We start from the raw sequence: 24,155 nt of genomic DNA, 5'->3' as shown, positions 1-24,155 counted from the left end.
CTACCTGTCTGTCTAAATCAGTATGCTACCATTCCCTGGACACACTGCACAGCCTTGACAGACATTCGACTCCGCACAATACTCCTGAAACATGTCAACTGAAGCCAATGCTGGCCAGTAAGTTGTCAAGTAGGAAAAGTTTGTTGATGTTGTTTCAGTCACACTGTCCAGTTTCACACAAACCAAAGCTCATAAAAAATGCCCCATGACTCATGTACGTAAATTTAGTAGACATGTTTTTATAACCTCTAATCCCTCAGTCCTCATTCCAACATTGTGACAGCCTGGGAGATTCACAACAATAATACAACTTTACTGAGGCTTGGGCAAATATTTTGCAGCATCTTTGATCTCTTAATATTTATTTGCTCAATAAGAGTCAGTTAAGCTTGACTTTCCAAGAAAAATGTAGCTTTTAAATGTCTTTCATATCTGAGACTATTAAATATTTGTGTTGTGATTTCCAGGTAATGACATTGATTTAAAAAAAAAAAAAGCACATTGCAGTGTGATTTCAATGATTATTTTCCAACAGTTTATTTAGTTTATCAACTCTACTATACCTCAAACAGCTCAATAAGTGAGTTGTTAGTTATAATATTTAATAATACCACAACGATGATAGTAGAAAGGGAGATGTTCCTGACGGTTTTGTGTATAAAGCAGATGTAGGTGACATATAAATAATGTGAAAGTATCAAAACACATAATCCACAGAAAAAAGCTTCACTCGAACCAAATCCAGCAAGGACATTTTAGTCTGAATTTGATTGGCAGTTTGGCCGAATTCAACACTGACTGTCCATTTGCATTTACTGGTGAGTTTTACCAAGCTACAGTAATAGTTTTCTATCCATTTCCTATAGTTAGCCTAGGCCAATAATAATAGAGGCTCATACTGACATAAAACACTCTGATCATGCTAAAGCTCCAGAGAGAAGTCGTAGAGAGGAGGTGCACAACTACAAAATCTTAGTTTTTAGCACAAATAGATGTCAAAACCTCAAATACGACAGCAGAAAGGAGTAAATTATGGAACATTCACTTGTTGGCCAGCCAATGGCTTTGAAATAATTACTGGACTTACTGGATCGCAGGGCAGACTGAGTGACCTCGATCTCACTGTTGGTCTGGTAGGGCTGGAAGGCAGATACCGAACTGATGTCACTGTAGGGCTCTGGACTCTGTGTTCCAGTAGAGCTGGCGCTGGTACCATCACCTCCATTATGAGGATCCTGTTCTTCATACACAGCAACGAGCTGGAGAGAGAAGAAATAACAAGCGTTATAGGGGGATTAAGACAGAAGGAAATATGACATATTTAGGTTTCTAATTTTAGGATTGTGTATGCATATACAGTACAGGAATGGGTGTTCATTCTGTATATACTGTATTTTCACATTAGGGTAATGTTGCACAAAGTATATCGGCCAAGTCCCTCAATCATGATTTAAGCCTGCAGTGATGTAGTGTAGGACGTTCCGGGTTGCCAGGTTTGGCTCCCACAGCGTGTACACAGCTTCATTTCAACTGAGGTGATACGTTGCCATGTTTCTAAGGCAAGATAGGGAGAACTCCCCAAAGAAATCCCATAATTATCAGTCTTACACACACATTGCTCATCACTACAGCCAACTCACCCCCTTCATGTGAGGGAGAGGGAGAGAGACAGCAGTCTGGATAATGGTGTATTAGAAACACTACACTGCGTTTCCTCTTTCACCAGGGTAGAGTAAATTAGATCAGCCAATCCTGATTTACTACACACGAGTCAAGGCTTTTTCTTAGGCTCCTGGACTGAGACACAAACACATACACACGCACACACAGTTTTCATTGGCAACACAACCTGTTACTAAACCTCTCACAAGAAGATTAACCTCTTATTCCTTCCAAACAGAGCAATCATACAGCAGCAGCCTGATCATCACCATGCTATACAGAACAATAGTATGTATATTACCGACTTGAGATGAGTGCCTTTTTAGGTCTTTGTGCTACCTGCACATCTATTTAATGGAAGGCCATGGATGTGGAGAGAGCAACTAACAAAGAAAGCATTAGTTGCCAATGGGAGCGAACAGCTTTTTGTATCCGGCTTTGTATTTGTCTGAGGGTAAAAATAGCACAAGTGCTTTTCCATGTATTTGCGATTTTTCATCACCCCAACACAGGGAAATCTGCATATAAACAAGTTTAGAAGCCCCTCTTCTCCTTTTTTGATTTAATTCATATGCAAGGGATAACGCCTATGTGTGTACGTGTCTGTGTATCTGTATCTGAATTCATGCCTTTCTTTGAGTGTCCCTACGTTGTTTACTGTTGCCGTAATTCACTGGGACATCTCTCTCGCCAGCCTTGCACAATTAAAGCAGACATTTATTTTCCTAAGATCTATCCTCACATCCAAATGCCATCTTTGAGACGCACCCATATCACTGAGCGCTTCACCCATTTCACTCTAATCATGTACATTTCCGATCTTAAAATTATGTTCCTCAGGTTGTAAGGGTTTATCAAAAATGTGTTCAGTGTAGCTGAAAGGCAATCAGAAAGAAGAGATATCTGGTGCTACAAAATGTAGCACCAAAATGCTTTGATATAAAGATCAGGCAAGATTTTTTAAAAGCTAAATCTGTGCTATGAACACATACGAGAGAGAACGGTAGAACCCAGAGGGATTTAACCTGCCCAAGTGTGAGTGCGAGCCAATTAATCATTGTGAGAAAGTAATCAGGCCTCTCATTCAAATATATTGGTGGGAGTATTTAGAAAGCTGACAATCCCTCTGCCTGCCAAGCTGCCCATTTAGAGAAGTGGTGAATACAGTTGTTGGTGTCGCGGTGAAGTGTGATTCATTTTCAAATACGTTCCAAATTCTTCTAATTAGGTCCACTTTGCAATCCAATGCACCCTTTCACCAGACTCCAGAGCACTCAGTGGGTATCTAACATGTACAGCTAAACTCATCCACACACCCACCATTTCATAATCAAACGGGCCTCCATTTACCCTGCATTCAATATTTATGGGATCCTCAAAGTGCTTGTTCATCCCCTAAACCCAAAGAGCCATGGAAAGTTCCCACTGTTCATAAAACCTTTCTTGTAAGCTGAAGTGCTGAGACATCAAACTTACCATTAGTCATCTAACTTGTAAACAGAAATGAGGATGATCATAAGGTTTACATGACGTGCAAGTTCAATTAATCCACAATCAAAGTTTTCAATAAAATATGAATGTGCAGTTGAACTTAAAATAGATTTGAAAATATTTTTTTACAGCTATTGATGTTGCTGTATTTCATCATTTTACATAAAATATTTAGGACTGATGCAAATTATATTTACATTTCACTGAAGTGAATATTTCTACCAAACAAAAGTTAAAAGTTTCTAAGTTTCTGAAATCTAAACAAGTGTGTTTATTTACTAGGTCCAGTTATTATGCTGACTGAATTACTATCGTCAAAAAGTGTCCGAATAGCTTGAAAACAATTGTTTGGACTATGACATGAATAAACAAACATACATGGAAGAATTCATTGAAAATGACAAACATTCTTGTTTGATTTTCACACTTATCAATTCATGTCTGCAGAGCATCTATTTAGATTCTGAGAAGCACCCCATGTAGACTCTTCAATTTGTTTTCCTTCTCTGAGTTCTTTGCTTCGCCATCCTGTCCTCTGACTGAGCGAAGGAGAAGTGGGCAAACTTGGCTGGAGGGAAAACTGACGCAATTCTTGCTGTTGACGGGACAGAGCTCAAGAGGCAACACAGCGAAGCCCATCATAAAAACGCTTCCCCTCCATCTGGGAATTGGTCACAGCCACTTAGAACTGAGACGATTTCACGTTTCCATTTTTTTATACTCACACATTCCCCCTGTGGCTGCTGTACAGCGGGCGTCAAGTTGTATTCAGAAGTTTTTCAAAGGGAAGAAAAGGTTTTTTTTGTGATGCACAGACGGGAACGGCATGGGAAATTTTCAAGTAGTGTGACAGGAGGGGACCACTAAAAAATGATTTTAAAGAGCCGCTGAATAACACGATAATACAACCTGCAATAAAACAAAAAGATACATCATAACTAAAGGTAGAAAAAGAGAAATCAGGGAGGGAAGGCACATGGCAGGATGTTAGTTACAGAGTGTGAGTTTCCAGTCTCAGGATAAACTCTGGCAATTTGAAAAACCTATTTAGCTCCTACCTGCTTCAGTTGAGAGAAGCGAGGGGAAGAGAAGAACTGACTGAGTCTTATTTCATGGGCCTTTCTCTCTCCAGCAGAGAGCTACAACATTGCTGCTGCCTTAAGCCCCTGGAGCAAGGCTGACACTCATCCACTCTCAGCCAGTTCCACTGACTGTCACAGCAGCTGCCAGTCAGCCGCTATCTACCTGGAAGCCTGAGGGCTGCTGGATAGAGGCAAGAGCAGAGGATGGAGAGACATGATGATGAAGGGGTGAGACGAGGCGGAGGAGAAGAAGAAAAAGGGAAATAGAGAGAGAAAGTCAGATGAAGCAGGGTATACTTTGCAGCCTAGGTACAGGCGGTATTTGGGATTCAGCATTTCCATATCTGTAACGGAGAGAGCGGGGAGACAGGGCACCGAAAAAACAGAATCTCAGGGATTCCTTTCATGTTGGCCCCCTTTGATCTGTTTCTGGCTTTTGGCAGCAAGGGTGCGGTAGAAGAAGAGGAGGCGAGGAGGCAGCTGAGGAGGGAATGAGGAGATGTTTTGACAACCTCCCTGCTCCCCCCTTCCTCCACCCCTCCACCAAACACACCCATCAACTTTCAGAATCTCTGATCTCTAAGGAAGCCCGGGCATTAGGATTGGCACTGCTACAAAATAGTCGTCCCTAGCGTCCACCAAACGTTCGTAAAGCAACATTCCGACAACACAAGACAATAGAGGTTATTAGCAGTCATGGAGCAGCGCTGGCAGTGCCACCAGAGACAAGTAATACCTGCACTGTGACGCTCTGACACTAATCTATATCTGCCACAACAGCTTTTTCACAGCCGAGTGGATGGGACGGGTGACATGAGTCAACCCGCGGGAAACCTGTCCCCTCAATCCTCACCTTCAATTAAAGAGCAAATCCAAAGTCCCACCAGGCAACATCCTGCTGTGAATATTTATTGCGGCACAAAGCAAACCTCAGAGACGAGATTATTTATTCATTTGTCTGTCGGAAGTTTTTCTTTTCCTTTTACATCCAAAAGCCAAAAGTCAGTGCATGGCTAGTAAACAGAGATTATAATTTAAAGAATAGACGGATATGCCAAGCTTATTGAGCTGAATTCACTCCAAGGGCCTCTACTTGTATGACTCTTTAAATCTACCTTTTATTTGTTTTGAGATAAAACAATGAAGGAATAATCAGTGAATAAATTGGTGTAGTGAAAGAGTTATGTTAAATTATGCACCGGCTTTCACAAATACCGTCACATGTTATGTCCTCTCTATCATTTAACATCATTCTACCGCAAGGGCACCAGGGTCACAAAGGTATTACAGGTCCAACAGTGACAGTGGAAAGAGTGAAAGCCACTTACTCCACCAAAAACAAAATAAGGACTCTAAACTTCTTGAGTAATAGCCATGAGCCATCATACTTCATTCACACGCCAGCCATCTATCCATCCATCTAATCACCATCGTCAACACTCTCCATCTATCAGCCATGGATCCATAACACATTCATCAAAGAGTAAGATTTTTGATCATGTATGTGTATCCAGACAGATCAACTCAATCCAGACCTCTTATGACCCACAATTTGCTGTAGAGACAGCATACATTGCGCTTTAATTTCCCTTAAATGACACGTTGACGAGAATGTGACCTTGACTTTCTCATCACAACGGATTAACCCTCCTCCTCTTACTGTAGAGTTATCACACGATATATTCAATATTTCATAATTTCCTCCTGTCCATTATTTCTCACACGCAGTCGACTGAGCCAACAAAGTGCTTAGTGCTGTATTTTTCTCGCTCATTAATATATTCAGAGAATAGGTTTGAAGCATCCGCCCTGCCATCACTAGCATTCCCGATAACCCTCAGATGGCACCTTGCTCCACTCCAGAAACATATGCATATTTTAGGTGCTGTCACATGGGGTTGATGCAACGGAAGAAGGCCCTGCAGTCTTGCAAAGACCTGAAATGATGACACACACCACAAAGCTAATGTAATGTGTGAAGATGCTGCAACACATGGAATACATCCTTCCGTTTAGTGTAGTGCAGTGGAGGAGGGTGGGGTGGTTGGATGGCGTGGGCTTACTCTGGCGAGCAGAGAGATGACAGGCTTAAAGCAATATAATCCCCGAACAAGCAAACGCAAGTCCGCAGATTGGTTTACGCTGCTGTTCTCGCTAAAACATCAAATCATCATTTATTTTACTTTTGAAAGCAGAGCATCTCGTGTTGTAGATTCACTGCTGGGAGCAAAAATAACACAAGGTAGGAGGGGTGTTGAAGAAGGAATGGGTGAAGCGGCAGTGAGAAAATATACCGAGCAAGCAAAGTTCAACCAGATTAGAAACTCATCCCTTTAAAATCCACTCGGTCAGGTTCTCGTCCGTGCCTTTGAAGATTTCCTCCTGTGTTGGAGGAAATGAATTCACCTCATCAGGGCACCCTGCGCGAGCGCTACCTATGCAGTGCTGACAGAAGGGAAAATCCCTACTACACCCCTGTCGCATTCTGTTGTGTATATTAATATCTTATAAACCCGTGGTCATATGTACAACTCAACACTATCCAGCCATGGGAAATAATAACACTTCTGTTGAAGGCACACAAAAGACCTTTGCAGTCGGCAACTTAAGAATGAGAAGAGGAGAGGAGGGAGCAATGGAGGTAAAAAATGATGACATATTCATGAATGCAATTAGAGTTGGTGTCCATAAGAAAGCAAGAAACATGATGAGCATCTTATGACCTTGATGGGCTAAATAACCATCAATCCCTCGACACTAATTAACACTGAGCAGACACATGAAATAATGCTGAACTAATCTTGCTCCATCAACCTGTCTACATTTTTAAATGTAATAATATTAATCATCCAAAGCAATTCTCCCTGAATAGATGGGTATTTATTTTGACTTTCGATTCCTTTGGCCACAGCTTTCACAAATATAGTCAAAAAAATATAGTTACATGGACTTTACTTTAAGTTGCCTTGAGGACGTTTAATACATGTAGGTTGGATGAACAGAAATAACTGGATGTACTTTGTGCTTTTTGTAGTCCAATCACTTTTTATGCATGTATTTATTTTATTGCCACCCTTTATGCATTTTTCTGTCTTAACAGAATTATTGGTGGCATCTGGAGGCTTTCCACCTTTGTGGAATCACATGTATGCCTTGCATTTACACTTGAGAGTGTGCATGTCTGATACTTGGCGGGATCATCGTACCAATAACGTGCTATGCTAGCTGTGCATGCAATGCTGAAGAGAAGTACAAGAGACACAACCTGCTGAACAACTAGGTTAAAAAATTGCATCTGCCCGGACAATTCTTTGGCAACCACTTAGTACGTGTATCTGAAATGTCTCACCCCATATCCAGAGTTTCCTGATCAGCTATATAAACCACTGTAGCCATGGTAACAAAGGCATTGGTTCTGCCGTACCAATTTGAGCCAAACTAGTTGTTAGGGGGGAATATGACATGTTTTCTGGGGGCAAACATGGAAAAAAGCCAGGAATTTAAACGAGGAATGATACCCTTTGCAGGAGAAGAGTTTTCTCCTTCTGCTGCAGACATTGGCATTTGTAACTTTTAGATGCACAAAAAGCTATACGACAAAGTAAAGAAGATGGAAAAACCCGGAAAGAATAATAAAGGCACTGAATGAATGCAATGAAGCTACCTGTTCCCACTGTCTTCCTCTGGTCCGTCCCCCACCACACTGCACACCCAAAGTAATAATGCCTTTCCTCCCTATAGTCTTGATTCACATGCAAAACAGTGGCGGACTCTCTGTCTTGGGGCCTAATTCAAAAATACAACTGACACAAATATCTATACATGTCACGAGTGCATCAACACACACACACACACACCAACTTCAAATAAAAACAAAAACACAAAGAGTCACAGTTTATGTATTAGTATTCCTCTCCCAAGGTGATGGCATTAGAAAAAACCCTATTCGAACTGTGCTTTTCAGAGGGAAGTGCCCTTCAATCTTTCATTGGTTATGCAAAAAGCCAGGAGAGAGTAATTAAAAACTCCACATTCAGGGACCTTGGCACAGAGAGAGAGAGCAGGCCAAAAGAAAAAAGGAAAAGCTTCAAACATTTAAGGCCTCCCTGTGGAAAGAGATGGAGGGAATGAGGAGCAGAAAGTAGAGTGGAGCAGACAGAGAACGACGACTGAATCCCCGACAAGGCCACGCATCCTCTGAAGTCAAGGTGGATGGAAATCCGTTGTTTCATACCTGTAACGAGGCCTGATCCGATCATTAACCAGAATTTAAGCTTTAAGATTGTTGTCTCATGCAGGCCGACCTTAACTGTGTAAGAATTATCTATCTAAGAGCATTTTTAAAAAGGGAAAGAGAAAGGGATTAAAAAAGCAGGTATGCATGAAAAATATCATGAACATGAACTTTTATGACAAACTGCACAAAGATAGACCCAGAATCAAAATGTCCTACTTTAAATTACTTTGTTACGTTATATTTGCCTGTTTGGTTTTGGTTTAGAGTTCTGACTGCTAAATGTATACAGGGATCTCATCTAAATTGAAGCTATCACAATAAACACGTGAAAGAGTTAATAGTGTCTGCCAGACAATCCTGTTTTAACCTTTTTTTTTTGTTTTTTTTTCCAGATATAAGCACCAACTCCCAACCAGTACAGTGCATATGAATATGACATGAGAGATCCAGTTTGACTTACATCTCCCTCCAGGGTGGCCTTTGCCCCGTCACCTGGGATGGCCCCGGGTGAGCTGCCTGATCGCCCGGGGCCATGGACCCACAACAGAGGCCATATTTATGCACAGACTGATTTATATGCCAAGAGATTTACTTTGAAATGTAAATAAATCTCAAAACAAAAACCTCAGTCAGTTTGACTTATGAAAGCAGATCATAAGTAATACATTAATTATTTCATGTATTTATATATATGAACATTTTAAAGAGTATTCTTGTACAAAAAGCTTTGGAATACTCCTTTAACTTCTGTTCGGTAACGAAACACAAAAACACAACACCAGTCTTAAACCCTTTTCCCAAACTCGGGTAAACCTGTTAAACAAAAGGCGATTGAATCCTTTCTTATTGCAAGTAGTTTTGCAGTTGGCTTTTCTTTTTTTCTTTTCAAACGCAGTGGAAAAAAGGCTGAGTCAACAAGAAAGCAACATGGAGGCCAGTGAACATGTCAAATCAGTTCACATTCATATATTTTACGTCAGTATTTCTAAGCTAGCTCCAGACTGAACGATGTTCGACCACTGCTTGAACAGAGATATTAGTAGTGGAGTTTGACCAGTGGGAAAGGGTTTTACTGAAGGGTTATGTACCTCTTGTCAAAAAATTAAGCAAGAAAAAAACTGCTGAAAATACTAGTAGAGTTACTACCAATTTTTCTTGCAGTCAGTATATCACAACGAGGCAAAGCCGCACGCACACAAACACAGAGTGGTTACTATAATTCTCCTGGTCCTACGGCTGAACAGCTGACGTTGTCTGTTGTGCCGCTAAACCAGTGAGCTTATCAATGAGCCTGTTCAGTGCCCAGCACGACTACTAATCAGCTGGTAAGTATAACAGTCGACCAGTTAGTCAGCCAATGAGCAAGTGAATGAATTCCAAGCTATTTAACCATTCAGCCAGTCAGCCGCCCAGTGATCCAGTTCGTAAGCTGGTGTGTTAGCTCGAATGTCTAGCACCTAGTACACCAGCGAGTCAATGAAGTGTTCAGGCCAGCCACTGACCGAGTCAGCCAGCGAGGAGATGGCCAAGTGGAGCCAAACGCCCCTCAGTTGGCACTAAACTGAGCAGAGGCTGAGCCAACATCTACAACACACACTTCGACACATATACACAAGAACACACATACTAGCCAGTGGGGACAGTGCTGTCATTATCTGCCATCTGCAGGCCTGAGTGGCCTTAGCCTGGAGGGAGAGGAAACGGAGAGGAGAGGAGCTGAAGCAGGGAGAGAGCATGGTTGTCGTTATGTCTGTGTCTGTAGGGGGGGTACACACACTATGTGAGAAGTGACACTCTCGCTAACGCACCAAAAAACATGGGAAGACAACAAAGAAATGGCTTTGTGCCAATAAGGGAACAGACAGGCTTGCTCTGCGAGATAGAAATGTGCATCCACTTCATTACAAGAGAGCAGTTGCAGCCGTGTGCTTAACAAGAGCATCCTGACAGACAAAACACCATCACAGCTGTGTGTGTCTATGTGTGAAGTTGTGTCTCACATAGTGCAGAACTTTTACAACAAATCTGGAGTGACAATGTAAAATACTATTGTTTTTCCTTCCCTTTAAGTGCTGCAGTGTTGTGAATTTATAAAACAGTGTAAGTTAATTTCTTTTTTCAACCATTAGGTCGGCTTTGGCTCGGGAGGTACAGCAGGTCATCCTGTGACCACTTACTAACCAGGTGGTTCAATCCCTTGCTTCTCCACTCTGTATGCCTAAGTGTCCTTGGGCAAGACACTGAACTCCAAATTGCCCCTGACAGCTGTGCCAACAGTGCGTGAGTAATGTGTGATAGAGACAGTGCTGTACATGGATGCAGTGTATGATTGTGTGTGTGTGAATGGATGGCAAAACTGGTCTGTAAAACATTTTAAGTTGTCATCAAGACTAGAAAAGCACTATATAGACACAGACCATTTGCAAGCACGAGGAGATCAGTGATTGCAGACATTTAAGCAGGGCATGCAGGACGGTTCTGTCTGAAGACAGCAGGAAAAATCAGCACCTGACATTTAGACTGAATAACAAGGACATGGTCCACTGAGACACTGTGTGTGTTTTTCTGCAGCTTCTGCCGTCCCATGCTGTTTCTGTGGCTGTGGCCAAGCGCATCACTTCACAGAGCTCAGTGCCTCCATGGCACTGAGGTTTTGGCTGTGGAGAAGTGTGTGTTAGGATGTGTTGCAGTCAGTTTCACATGGAGGCAGACTTACATCCTGGAATATAAAAGAAGCCTCTTGGAGATGTGCATGCACCTTTCCAGAGGTGACAAGCTGACTTGATAGTACTGTAACAAAGTGAGAACACCAGAGGCTTTGCTTATCTGTTAAGGTGCCATAGGTGCAGCGGAGTGAAAGCTAGTGAGAGCTGGTTTCCTGCATTTGGTCTTTTTAGTTATTTCTGTGTATCAGAGGTGACTACATCACAGCCTGGCTCTTTTCACAGAGACAAACAGAGCTGCACCATGTTTGCCAAATAATACTCTAATACCAGCAGCTTCTGGCTGACATGAACTCTGTCAAACAAAACACAGACACATCAAATCAAATCAACTCAATGCTCAGTGTACCAGTGTTTGCTATGTGTGCACTGTGCAAGCCAACCTGACAGTACAGTTCTCAATTCAGGCATGACCTTGAATCAAACATTAGAAGAGTAAATGGCTTTCATTTTGTTGGCCTTTTATTACAAAGGTGAGACATTTCAGAAGGTACCTCACTCCTCTCTGTTCTGTTGAACACAGGTTCATCTCTTAACTCACACTCACTGTCCTCTCCAAATAGAACTGTGTGTCTTAGCAAGGCAGCTTGTGCCCTCTAGTGCATGCCACTCTCCACGTACCTTGCAAGTAACTGCACTCTCTCCTGTCAGCCTACCATTTCAACAAGCTCTGGCAATGAATAGGAAATGTGGCATGACATGTGATATCCCCCATAAATAGATGTCAAGGAACCTTAAAAGAAAATCAGCTTTTACAAGCATAGATTTGTGTTACATTCAGATTCCTGTCAGAGTGTGTTTTTTCCAAATCTACAGTGCGTTTTACGCGGGAGAGAGATGTCCCAGGATTCTGTCTAGGCATGCGAGTATTCTGAATGAATCACTAGATGAGTCCTCTTATTAAAGAACAATAAATCCACAACTGGACAGCTATGAGCAAGCAACAAATTGGAGCGCTCCGCTGTTAAAACAATCAGTGACTCTAACAAATGTATCCGTACACACAGTGTGAGAGAAGGGACAAAAGGACATATTGCGTCCCACCCTGTGCATAATGGGCGGTTACATGATGGGGTGGGGTGCATGTCTGGGGAGTGCTGCTGAACTCCCGTAACCTCAATTATTCAGCATTAGTCCCTGCTATTGATTTCCTGTTGGATCGACTTACTGAGTCCCGAGCATTGGGACAGTGACATGCTATAGCCTTCCCTGGGAGGGAGCTTTAGGAGTGGATGGATAGATGCGAGTCTGTTAGTGGGAGAGAGAAAAGAGATACAGATCCACGGGTGGAGAGTGTAATTAAAGATACCCCTTATTAGGGCTGTGATAGATGGAGATGTCACAGCCTAGTGGGCTAGTTAGTTAGCGGGATGTGGGGGGACTAGTTAGTTTGAATCTGATACCTTGAGGAGGGAAGGTGACATTACGTAGAGGCCAGAGGGTTCCCATGATTAGAGTTCCTGCTGAGGGAGGAACAATATTTATGTTAGAAAGGAAAACTCTGTGCCTGTAAGATATTGAGGGAAAGAGTAATTGTTCAAGGATATGGGGTATTATTACTAGCCCAGTGGTTTTGGGGAGAGTTGGGCCGTTTTCTCAAGCATCCATCAGTCCCCAAGCAGACCACAGTCGAAACAACCAACATAACTATGCCAGGCAAAAGTCACCTTCTGTCTCTCACACTTGCTTAAACGGATATGAAAGGAGGGACATGCTGACAACACAGGAAAACAACCTGTCTTTGATTAAAAAGGACTATCTTGCTTTCCCTGTCTCTCTCCAGGTCTAAATCTGCTCTGAGTAGGTCTTGTCTTCTTCTTTGTCTACCTGGCCGCATGATCCGACACGCGTCCAAATAAAACAGATGGCAGGAGATGCCTTTCTGCAGTTTCTCCTTGGCCCAACCTTGAGAAGCTGTGCAGGGCCGAACACAGCGCTGATCTGGTTTGGAGGTTGAGGACTGGAGGGGGCAAATCAGAGGCCCTCAGCGCTCGCCAATTCTAGGAGGCTGAAGGGGATGAGAGGTTTTGAAGTGTGGGGAAAGGCGAGAAAGGGCTGGAGTGATTAGCATTTTCGTTACACATATCTAATGTTGAATTTCCAAAATTCATTGTAGTTAAAAACAAATTTAAAAAGCTGTAAAAGTAGTTGTTTTTCGATGCAGAACAACTAATTTGAGAATGAAAAACTTTTATTTCAGGATACTATCCATATTGTATGAAGTAATTTTAAACTTTGTCTAAATACAAGAGGGTTAAATGTGAACATTTGTGGATACTTTTGGGCTTTGGGGCAATTAGAGCAGATAAAATCACAAGTTGGATAAGTTTCAAATTGTGGTAATAACAGGAGTCTGTACTTTACAAAGCGGAAGGCTTGGAACATTTAGACAACTCATTGTATGTACAGTTTGTGTTACTCTACTGTTATTCTTTTGTATGTTGGTGAATGCAGTATAAATAATCCATATCACTTTACTATAGTGCAAACTTTTCACAAGTGCATCAACAAATGGAGAAATAATCTCAGTGATAAAGGTAAGATTATTAACATTTAGGAATTGAGCTAGCGAGCTTGAAATAGCCTTGTTTTGAGTGGCCGGTATTGTAAGGGAGGTCGGTGGGGGGGTGGTTTGCAGGGGTGTGCGGGGCAATGAGGTGAATAGGGCAAGTTTAGGGTCTTGGCAGTGTGTAGTTAGCTGTCGGCGATTCGGCTCCACCTCTTAATCAGCACTTAATTGACAGTGTTGATGACAAGTCCAGGCCGCAGGGCAGACCACAGCGACTGTTTACTGCCATCTCCTCTTTTCTCTGCAAACTGAAGCAGTGCATTAACTCTCAACAGACACACTGTGTACCTAACTGAATGTGTCTGCAGTATAGGTAACACTGCATTGATGTTAGTGTCCTTTTATGTATCAGTGCTCGGAGGCCTGTTCTGAGATGGGTTCATACCTGTCAACGTCTGCTTTGCAGTTACACTGTTCAAATACTTTGGCAACACAGAGCTGTCATAATTTATTGGTGAAGTTTTAATGTTTTATTCAGTCAAGAGCACAGATCAAAAGGAACCATAATTACAAGAAGTTACCCAACTCATCCAAACATTGTCAGGAAGGTCATAGCGGATAATTGCTGTCAAGACTTAGCTCTAAGTTCGAGACTCATCGAATAGTTATGAGACTATCAGCCTGGAGGCAAATCTCAGTCTGATACACAATATATAACTTTGGCACAACTTGCTGCATACGGAAAAAGAAAAAAACATCCAAGCGTTCGTGCTTGCCTAGAACTCAAAGGGCAATACCAAAGAGATTTTCAGCTGTGGGATGAAGAGGGAGATAAAAAAGAGCTAGATAGAGAGGTAAAATAAAGATCTGCACTTCACAAGATGGCAGAGAGCCCGTGTCTGCTCCAAACATTGGTATGAATGTAAATCAGCAGGTAGATCATGCTGTCAGGCACTTTCGGGGATGAAGAAGAGAGACTGTGAACTTCTTTGCAAAATAGATATTCTCAACTCTTTGTCTATCCAAACTTCATCTTCCCCTCTTACTTACGCAGGTCTCCTTCACATTACCATCCACTACTGGCCCGTCTGAAGGGGTTTAACTTTTATTTTAGCGACCATTCGTGGCAGAGTTCATCCTCAGAATATGGAGAAATAAATGAGATTCTGCACTGAACCTTTAGTTAATTTGCAGTCCTACTAATTGACATGGCCGAGACCATCAGCTGCTGACACCGAGTAAAGGACCGTAAATGAAGAGTGTGTGTCTGACTGCATCCCAAACTGGGTTTGGATTCAAGGTTGGGTTTTTGGGAAGTACTTGAAAGAAGAACAGATAAGAATAAAGGCAAGTTTATGCTGCCATTATGTACGAAAAGGGGACTTATGTCACTGCCCACATCCATGCACCCTTTACTTTGACATGGTTGTTAAACAATAAAACCATTAAAGGAGAGTGTTTCTGACAATATCAGCAAAGTCTAAACTCCTGTTCTATGATCGTCTTGCTTGAACTATTGGTTACACTGCCCCCGCGATTTCTGGTGGTAGTGTTCTGGTTAATCTGTTTCGTTCAAATCCATAAGCTTTTCCATATATGTACCTAACGTTGAGCATAAATGACACTAACGTGTTCCAGTTTATGTCTTGTGCTTCAGATTGTGGTCACTGTCCGTAGAGTCCTAACCGTTTTTTTTCTTAGATTTTTTTAAAATAAGTATCTGATGAATCAAGTCTTTGTGCAATAATACTTAGGATATGATTTTACAGTTAACAGCTGCATACCCATTGTAGCACAGATGTACAGTATCTCATTACAACCCAAATTTTCAATTATCAAATCAGACGATGATGTTTACTATCAGAAACTGCAGGAGGAGAGAATGTAAGATACATAAATACAAAGAATGAGCTTGACACAGAGAGAGAGGGATTTTCATTCTCCCTCCATCCCTTCTAAACACAGGGGCCAGTGTTGTGGCCAGAGGGACAGTGCCCTGCTCTGTAGCCCCACCATGCCAACACCAGCTGGAGATCCAGGTTCCCCTCTGATGTACACAGCTGCAAATCCCCTCAGCCATTCTCAAAGGCTCCTTTGGAAAGTGGAGCATCCAGCTGGAGCCAGAATGTCAGCTCTTCCAGCAGGTGGACAGCTGATCTGCGTAGAAAATAGCCCTTGGCAAACGGGGTAAGGCAGCAGTGACTTGAGGTGCAACAAAATGCCTCCCAAGAGTCTAATCTCCCCCTTCAGAAGATGTGTAAGCTGCGGGTTTCAAGGAACAAAATCAGCAGATTTCTCTGCAGGGAAACAGCCGCCTCTGACACCTGTGACACAGGGAAGCATTTTTAATTCTAAATGCATGTAAAAACCTGTTCGTACTTTGTTGAGGCAACAGAGAACATGAGCTCAGGGAAATAAATCTTTATGATGATATTCGTAGAAAGCTGTTGAACAGACACTGAAAATGCCAGTGTTTGCTTTTGAATAGTATTTGGTGCTGGTATTTCAAACACAGATAATGTTGTTCAATTTAGGTTTGTTGGAGGAGTCAGTTAAGAGGCACTGAACTGGGTTGGTCTTCAGTTGAGCTTCTAACCTGTTTTTGTTTCCCTTGTATTTCAGCTCCAGACTTGGAGTCGAAGAGGTCCAAGATTTAGTACGAGGATAATGTGCTATTTGGATTGTCTAACAGCGATCACTGCTCAAATGTTTTCCATAATAATGCCTCCTAACAGACATCAAACAGCATCTCCGTAATGTCAGAGTCATCTAAACAGGCAATTTAAACTGCATTATTTCCCTGGCCCTGAATCTAAATGGTCACGGTGGGATGCAGCGAGGCAGCTGAGATGATTCTTTTACGGTAAGAGACGAGCAGAGGTGGCCAAACGTGAGCTTTCCATGAGCAGTTTAACCATGTTTCCATCCCCAACTCATGTTTTATAGACGATTTTATGAATTAATTGTGTGCAGGAGGATGACACAGGAAACCACGGGTGAGTGAAAAGAATTTTCTCTTAACTTAGAGTGTGTGGGTATGAATGTATTTTTTACCATGTCCAACTGTCTGTGGAAAATCTAAAGCAGCTCACTCTAAATCAATTCTAGCTTCAATGTGAAAAACAGCTTAATATCTTTTAGTTCAAATTTAAGTTTAGATGAATGATTTAGATAAGAGACACATATAATTATAAAATATGACTTATATACTGTCATTGAAAGAACATCATTGCATCAGGCATACCATAAGAACATGTGTGTTTCTGTGATTTGTGATGTGTGTGGGTGTGTGTATCTTTTCTCCTGGGCAACTTAATGGAGAACATAAGCCAGAACACCTGTAAACAAGGCATGACAGCACCCAGGCCACATCGTGCTATTTATGGGCCACATGCACCGTCCTAATTCACCTTTCCCCTGTTTGTCTCCTGTTAGCAGTCCTTCAAACCAATTAACACCTAGACAGCCATTCAGGTCCAAGCGCCTGGATGCAATTAGAATAAGGAAACATGGCCACTTATGGCAGGAAGGGGATTTAAGACACTGGGCTGGGAATTGAGACTACTGTTAGTTAGCCTAATGATTGGGAGGTAGACAGTGCTGTTAATTGTGACTGAAAGCTGAGCATAAGGCTTGGTGGACTCTTCGGCCCAACCTTTGTAATTAGGTGAATAAAGTCCTACTGAAATCTGTTTTAATGAAGTAAGACTTGAGTGTAGAGGAATTCTGTTTCAAGATGGTGTTTTTCCTTCATTTTAAGAGTCCCAGGAGAAAAAGCTCCTATGGCGGCACTGGACTCTGATCTCCAAAGGCTCTGCGCCATCCGGATTATCACTATGTGGTACTGGCGCCAGTAGTTTCGGTTTTGACCAGGTTCCCATAGTTGCCCCCTTGAGCGTAGTTGTTTTAGGCGCAAAACACATCGGTGCTGATCTGGACCACAACTGCCGACCAACATCTGAAAATGTGTCGTGGAAATGTTACAGTACGGCGCGCAGCTTGACTCTTCGTGGAGCGCTTTGAAGGCAAGGTGCATTTTGACATGTGCGACAAAGGTTTTAACCTCAAACACATTCCATTCTTTAAGGTCATGTGCACTTATGTGGTGCCATTTTGCACACATTATAATGGGTGAGATTGATCACACAAGATTTGCATTCAGTAGTCACATCCGGTGGACACTGGTTTGTCATTTGTCACGGCTTGGAACATCTTATTATCACCTTGCAAAGGAGCTTATGTTTTCTTCGATGTTTGTTTGTAAGTAGGTTTTTATGTTTGTTTGTGGCATTAAACATAAACAACCAAACAGATTTACATGGAACTTGGTGGAAGTATGCAGTATGGGTCGACAAAGAACCCTTTGTATTTTAGAGTTGATCCAGATCATGGGGCGGATCTTAAACAAGAGCCTTTTTCAACATTTCCACCTTTTTCATAGGGAATAATTCATGGCTCTTGATAAAGAACATCAGGTACATTTATGAAAATGATATCTATAATTGTGTGAAATTTGAAAAAGCTTGATTGAATTTAGGCCGTTTTGGTTTTAAAAGTTTTACATTTTAATTACATTGGTCAAAATCATTTTAGCCCTTTTTGTGATGGTTTTTGTGGTCTTGTCAGTGTGTGATAATTTGATGTGTTTGGATGGATTGCCTCAAATAAAGTAACGTAACCTAACCTAACAACACTTATACACAATTTGTGTGGAATTTGGCATCATGAATCCTTTGACTGTCAGATAAGAAAAAACCTGAAAACCACTCTTTGACATGCAACAAAAAGGAGGAAACCCCACGAATAGCTTGCAGAGAGGAATCCCTTTAACAACTGGACAGTGATAACAAAAGTTAAATAAAAAAAGAGAAACAATTTGACTAAATTTGTCTAAAATTAAAAATAACTGTTATAATTCAATGTATAAATTGATTCCACAAAAATGTCTGTTCTCATTTTATCTGACAAGAGGGTGACAGACATGAGACGGGTTGGAACTGGGCCATCCTCCTCATTTCCCTCTGTGGGCCATAAATTATTAATTCTGACCAGAGGCCCATACATACAGCTTAACTATATGACGAGCTAATGAGGGCTATTGATCGAATAATTGATTGCTTTGTGCATGGACTAACTGACTGCCCACTGCTCCATTTGGGCAGCTCATTACTTAATATGCATTATTCAGAGCTAACCGCTAACCAGTGGAGACTGCAGGATCATCTGAGAAATGGATGTCAACAAGGATATAATAGCAGAGTCGGGGCAACATCAAAGCCTCTATGACTCTTTCAGTGCAGTGAATAAACATGCCGCAGCAGAGTGGTAAGAGCAATACAGCGACTGCCAGGTTTGATTTGTCAGTAAAGGACACAGGGTCAGTAAAGTCTATTTATTCGACCTGCTCTTACCCTGTTGTCAAACTATAACCTTGGCTGTAACTTCACATAATCTCTGCGCCGCTTTTATTTCTAAATTGTCTTACCCCGTTGTTTTATCCATTCTTTACTATCCTGGCCTTTTAATCCCACAAAGATTGATAGATTCTACAGCACAGACCTTTGGCCTGCACAACTTTGCTTTTCAAATAAGAGATTACAGTGTGGTTGGCTTGCATCCTCAAGAGGCATCAAATAATGTGCTCTTTGAGTTTTTCCCACAGATTTAGAGGTGATCCATAACAAACGTCTCCTCTTCTCCTTGTCTGGTAAGAAAACCCACTAAACACCAACACTCTGACCTGTACTGGATTTCTGGCTCACGTAGCGTTTGGATTGCAACATAGTTGGCTGACTCGCCACTAGAACTTGGATTGTGCTTCCTTTACATACTTCCTGTGAGTGATGGTTCAAGAAACACTTACAATGCAGTAAAATGATTCTGTTAAGATGGTATATCTCTGATTAACGCACACAACATTGCAGTCTGCTTTCTAGGTGCATAACAAGCAAGGGTTGTGAACCGGTTGCCTGGCCTAGTTTTCATAGCCCTTTTTCTATTTTCTGTGTTGCTATCTGACATGCTTCCGTTCCTCAGTAATCCATGTGCACTGACCATTTGACAGAGATGACAGGAGTGGGATGCCCTCCTGCTTTCCTTTTCAATAAAACAGCACTTTGAGGTCTCTCTGAGATATTTTTCTGAGAACTGTAGACACACAGTATGAAGAGGAAGAGCACAGAGGAGGAGGAGGTAGAGTGAAAAAAGAGGGAGAAAAAGATTGCGAGAAAATGTGACTATGATGACATACCGTGGAGAATATAAGGGTCTCCGGAGAGAGCTGAAGCTGTGCTGAAAGCATCCAAGTCGACTTCCTGGAAAAGCAACCTGCAGCAGCGTGTACTGTATGTGAAATGGTTCAACAGGGGCTAACTAGCCACGGTCATACTGGGGTCATCGCACTGGGGCAATTCAACTTTCACTTCTTAGCTTGACCTTCTTTTTCCATTAAAGCTAACTTGACTTTAGCTGTGTGACACCGTGAGACCGTGACTCACTGTAAATGGACGAGCTTTTTTAGTCCACATTTCCTTGCAGATAGTGCCAGAGCAAGGCCATGTCATGAGAGTGATGCTACAAGAGTTAATCTAATTAAATAAATATACAGTGCGTCCATAGGCAGTGCGAAGATGCTCCAACACTATTTTGACAAAAATGACAAGACCTTTCTTCTTTCGTCCAACTATCAATACATGTCGGGAGATTAGGAAAGAATGACAACTCTAATGTTCTTTCTTCAAAAAATGTATATTCACTAAAGCCCCGTGTGCTTTCATTTATCTCTTACTTTAAGTATCCCATCAGCATTATATTCACAAGAATGCAGCACAATCAACGTCGGTGGAGTCAAAGAGTTTGGCGGTGTATTTGCTTATCAACTGTGGAAAAATACCAGACTGAAAGCAAGAGAGGACATGTTCAAAGATTATAGTGATATGTCTCTCCTCATGGAAAGCTTGAAGGGTACAAGGACGACAACATACAAATATGTATCCAAATGAATTTAATAAAATAGGAGTGTGTATAAGAGGTTGTTATACCCCTCAGAACTGCATAACTATATTCTGGTTCTTGGAGAGGACATTGCTATGTTAATTTAAAGTTGTATCTCTGTTTTCTTCCCCAGAGCTTTCTGTGATGGACTATGTCCCCTCAACAGCTGGACGCCTGGCTCTCCTGCATGTGAGGACAAACTAATGTAACAATGCAGGGGTCATGGGAATGTGTTCACTTGGTCTTTAGGTGTTTCCACTGGGACAGAGCTAAATGTCTCGATTCACTGGCAATCCAAATTCTTTCTTCAAATTATAGGGAAGTAGAATGCAAATTAGAATTTAAAATTCTAATTTGGCCGACGTGCTCCATATAAACATTCATATTAGAATAGTAATTGTCCTGGAAAATGGCAGCAGTAGAACACCAAATGTCAGCATAAGAAGCAAAGCTTCTGCTCTTTGTGTCGCCTTCCCTGTTGTCTCAGATTCAGTGCTGGTTTCCTGCCAGTCCCTTACAATTTTAGGCGACAGACACAGACACACGGGACACTCACTACAGGCACCTGGAACCATACCCCGTACCAACGCCATTTATGAGCCGGATTATCCATAGCCCTCCTGGGTCAGCTGGGACACAAGGTCAGGGTTTGTCACTAATGGGGCCCTGTGAGTGCCAGGGTACCAGAGCTGTGAATCCCCCAGAGAGGCATCAGTCTGAAGGGCCCACGACTCTAATTGGGGGAGCCTATGTACATAAATGACAGATTATGACCTATAAATGAGAATTTATGTGACCATTAGATGTGTCGGGTGATCCCGGCAGAGATGGAGAAGTCGCTCATTAACATGCATTCAGGACTCCTGGCTCTGCCTAATTAGCCTGATGATATGCAGGCTACAGACATTTACTTGTTTTCCACCCTCAGACATTTCAGGCTCGTTATTTTGATGAGCTGGTGTGCAATCAGTGGATGATATGAACTCTTTGTGGCTTAACTGCATCCGGTAAATATGTGGAAAAGGCACAAAGAAGCATCAAGTGCAAGTTAAGAAAACCACTGCCAGTTATTGTTTTGTGATAGCGATTTAGCTTTAACAATTTTATGAGACAGGGCTCCATTGACACCCTGAGAGCGGATGATGGGATATTTACCCAATATTAAAAAATCTTTGACTTGATATATCCGTGGAGAAGGGATATGTCTACAAAAACATTAAAATCAATGGGCTTGTCTAAAGGTCTACAGTTGAACGGTAATATCTGGGAGATTGATCGGTGTGATAAGGGATTTGATGGCAGACTCAAATATTTGCACATCAAGTGGCGGCATTAGTGCTGTGATATTGAGTGGTGGTGGTGGTGGTGGTGGTGGTGGGAAGTGGGTGTCATGGGAGGAGAGAGAGGGTGATTGAAGATAGAGAATGATGAAGATGGAGAGAGGGAGAGTGCGTGTTTCCTTAGTACCTGCATCAACAGAAGATAATTACTGGTTATTATACAGTTGTGTACATGTTGGTTATTATATACTGCTTTGCTTACAGGCTAGACAACTCATATCATCATATCATAAATTATAAATTGAATGTGTGAATGCATAAGTTGTGTGTTTTTAATAAATTGCACAGTGCTTTGCCAATATTGTGCGTGATCATCAGTCATGCCAATAAAGTTAATGAAATGAGCAATATTGAATTGAGAGATGTAGTGTGTATTCATTAAATAGTGCAAAGATAGGCCAACAATGTGTGTGTGTGTGTGTGTGTGTGTGTGTGTGTGTGTGTGTGTGTGTGTGTGTGTGTGTGTGTGTGTGTGTAGGCGTGCATGTAGACGTGCGTGTGTGCGCGAGTATTTGAGTGATCGAGACAGTGGAAAACCCCCTCATCTACGCTCCCCCCTCCCTTCATCTCTATTGGTTCTGCCTGTTTTGACCAGCTCATTAAAGGGTCGTCTCACAACGCATCCCACACAGTACACAATGAACTAGTGCTGACAGAAAAAAGGTGCAGCTAACAGCTTTGAAAAGAATTATAATATTTAAATCTTCTCTTTTACTCCCTTTTTAACTTTGACCTTGTTTCCTCTCTGTAATGGGACTGACATAAGCGATCAAAAGCGTAAAAATGTGTTTTCCCCCAAGGATGGAATTACTCAATTACATGAAAAGATTAACACAAAGAACACATTTTTTGAATCTTATTCAGCATGTACAGAAAGGGAAGTACACTCTAATAAATGGATCTAATTAGGAAATGCATCCAATTTAAAGTGAGCAAGCACTTGGACACTAAAAAAGTCAAAATGAGTGATAGAAACATCGGTGTCTGGGGAAAAGAGAGCGAGAGTAAAGGATGGAATGTTTAAGAGGAAATTATGTGTACTACAGTAGGAATCAAATTTCGGTGAACACCAAAGGAGCATTTTCATGTCGGGTGTAAAATGTAATCGGCCAAACTCAGATGCAGATGGGAACAACATTATAGTTATGATCTCAAGTATACAGGGAGTCTTTCTTTATCTCCTCTGCTCTCTCTTTCTCCCTGCCTCCCCGTGTTTCTGTCTTTCTTCAGCTAACAATGCCAGAGTGTTATTCTCGCTGAGAGGGCTGCTTGAGTTCCCGTCGGGCATGAAGGCGGCAGGGCGGAGATGGAAGTGGTGACTGTGCGAGACGCCGACAACGGGCCAGCGCGCCTATTAGGGAACTTCACAGCTGGCCCTCTCTCTCTCTCTCTCTCTCTCTCTCTCTCTCTCTCTCTCTCTCTCTCTCTCTCTCTCTCTCTCTCTCTCTCTCTCTACCACACACACACACTCACAATGGTTTTCAAGAGACCCGGTGAAGCCTGCTGGTTTGAAGGAGGAGAAAAGGGAAAGAAAGATGGTGCTCCAGTTGTCCTCTGAGCTCCCATTAGACACATCTAAAAAGCTGCTCAAGAGGCTGGACGAGCAGTGGGCCACAGCATCCATGAATTAGAGGAAATGAGTTGCAGGAAGAGGAGGGAACAAAGAGAGTAGATGCATGTTTGCGTGTGTGGCAAACCCAAACTGGCCAAACCAAACTGAACGCAACGTCTCTCCCTGGAAATTCAAAAAATGCCATGACAACGCAGTGCTGGGAGGCGGGGCGAAGAAACACCTATCTGTTACCTATTTAGAGACATTTTAATAAATTTGGTAACAAACGTGATAAAAAACAATATTAATGTTGTTCATCAAAGAACAGTCATATAATTCAGTTTACAGCTCAAAAAACCCTTTAGGTTAGCATCTCTTTAATATGTTTTTTTGCTGCTGTAACTCTGTCAGGATGAGAAAAGAGTTTGCAACTTTCCACACTGGTGCTGACTTTGTAATATTGCAACTTGTGTTAACTTCAGGTTACAGAGAGAAAGAGCTGCTCATCATAGAGATCAGACAAAAGGTAAAACAAAGACAAAGAGGCTTTTGTAAAGTTGTGTAAA

At 41.9% G+C, this 24,155-nt stretch overlaps 1 protein-coding gene across 1 annotated transcript in view; it reads right to left on the bottom strand.

Annotated features, from left to right (window-relative positions):
- LOC133026865 (partitioning defective 3 homolog) overlaps positions 1-24,155 on the bottom strand; it is a 345,261-nt gene that overhangs the window by 233,088 nt on the left and 88,018 nt on the right. Inside the window, exon 3 of the mRNA XM_061093848.1 lies at positions 1,088-1,259. Within this exon, the coding sequence (XP_060949831.1) occupies positions 1,088-1,259 (172 nt within the window). The remainder of the gene's footprint in view (positions 1-1,087; positions 1,260-24,155) is intronic.

The sequence above is a fragment of the Limanda limanda genome, chromosome 20 (genome assembly GCF_963576545.1).
Source record: "Limanda limanda chromosome 20, fLimLim1.1, whole genome shotgun sequence".
Classification (NCBI taxonomy): domain Eukaryota; kingdom Metazoa; phylum Chordata; class Actinopteri; order Pleuronectiformes; family Pleuronectidae; genus Limanda; species Limanda limanda.
The sequence above is the reverse complement of the archived record's forward strand: the minus strand, read 5'-3'. Positions and strand labels throughout refer to the sequence as shown.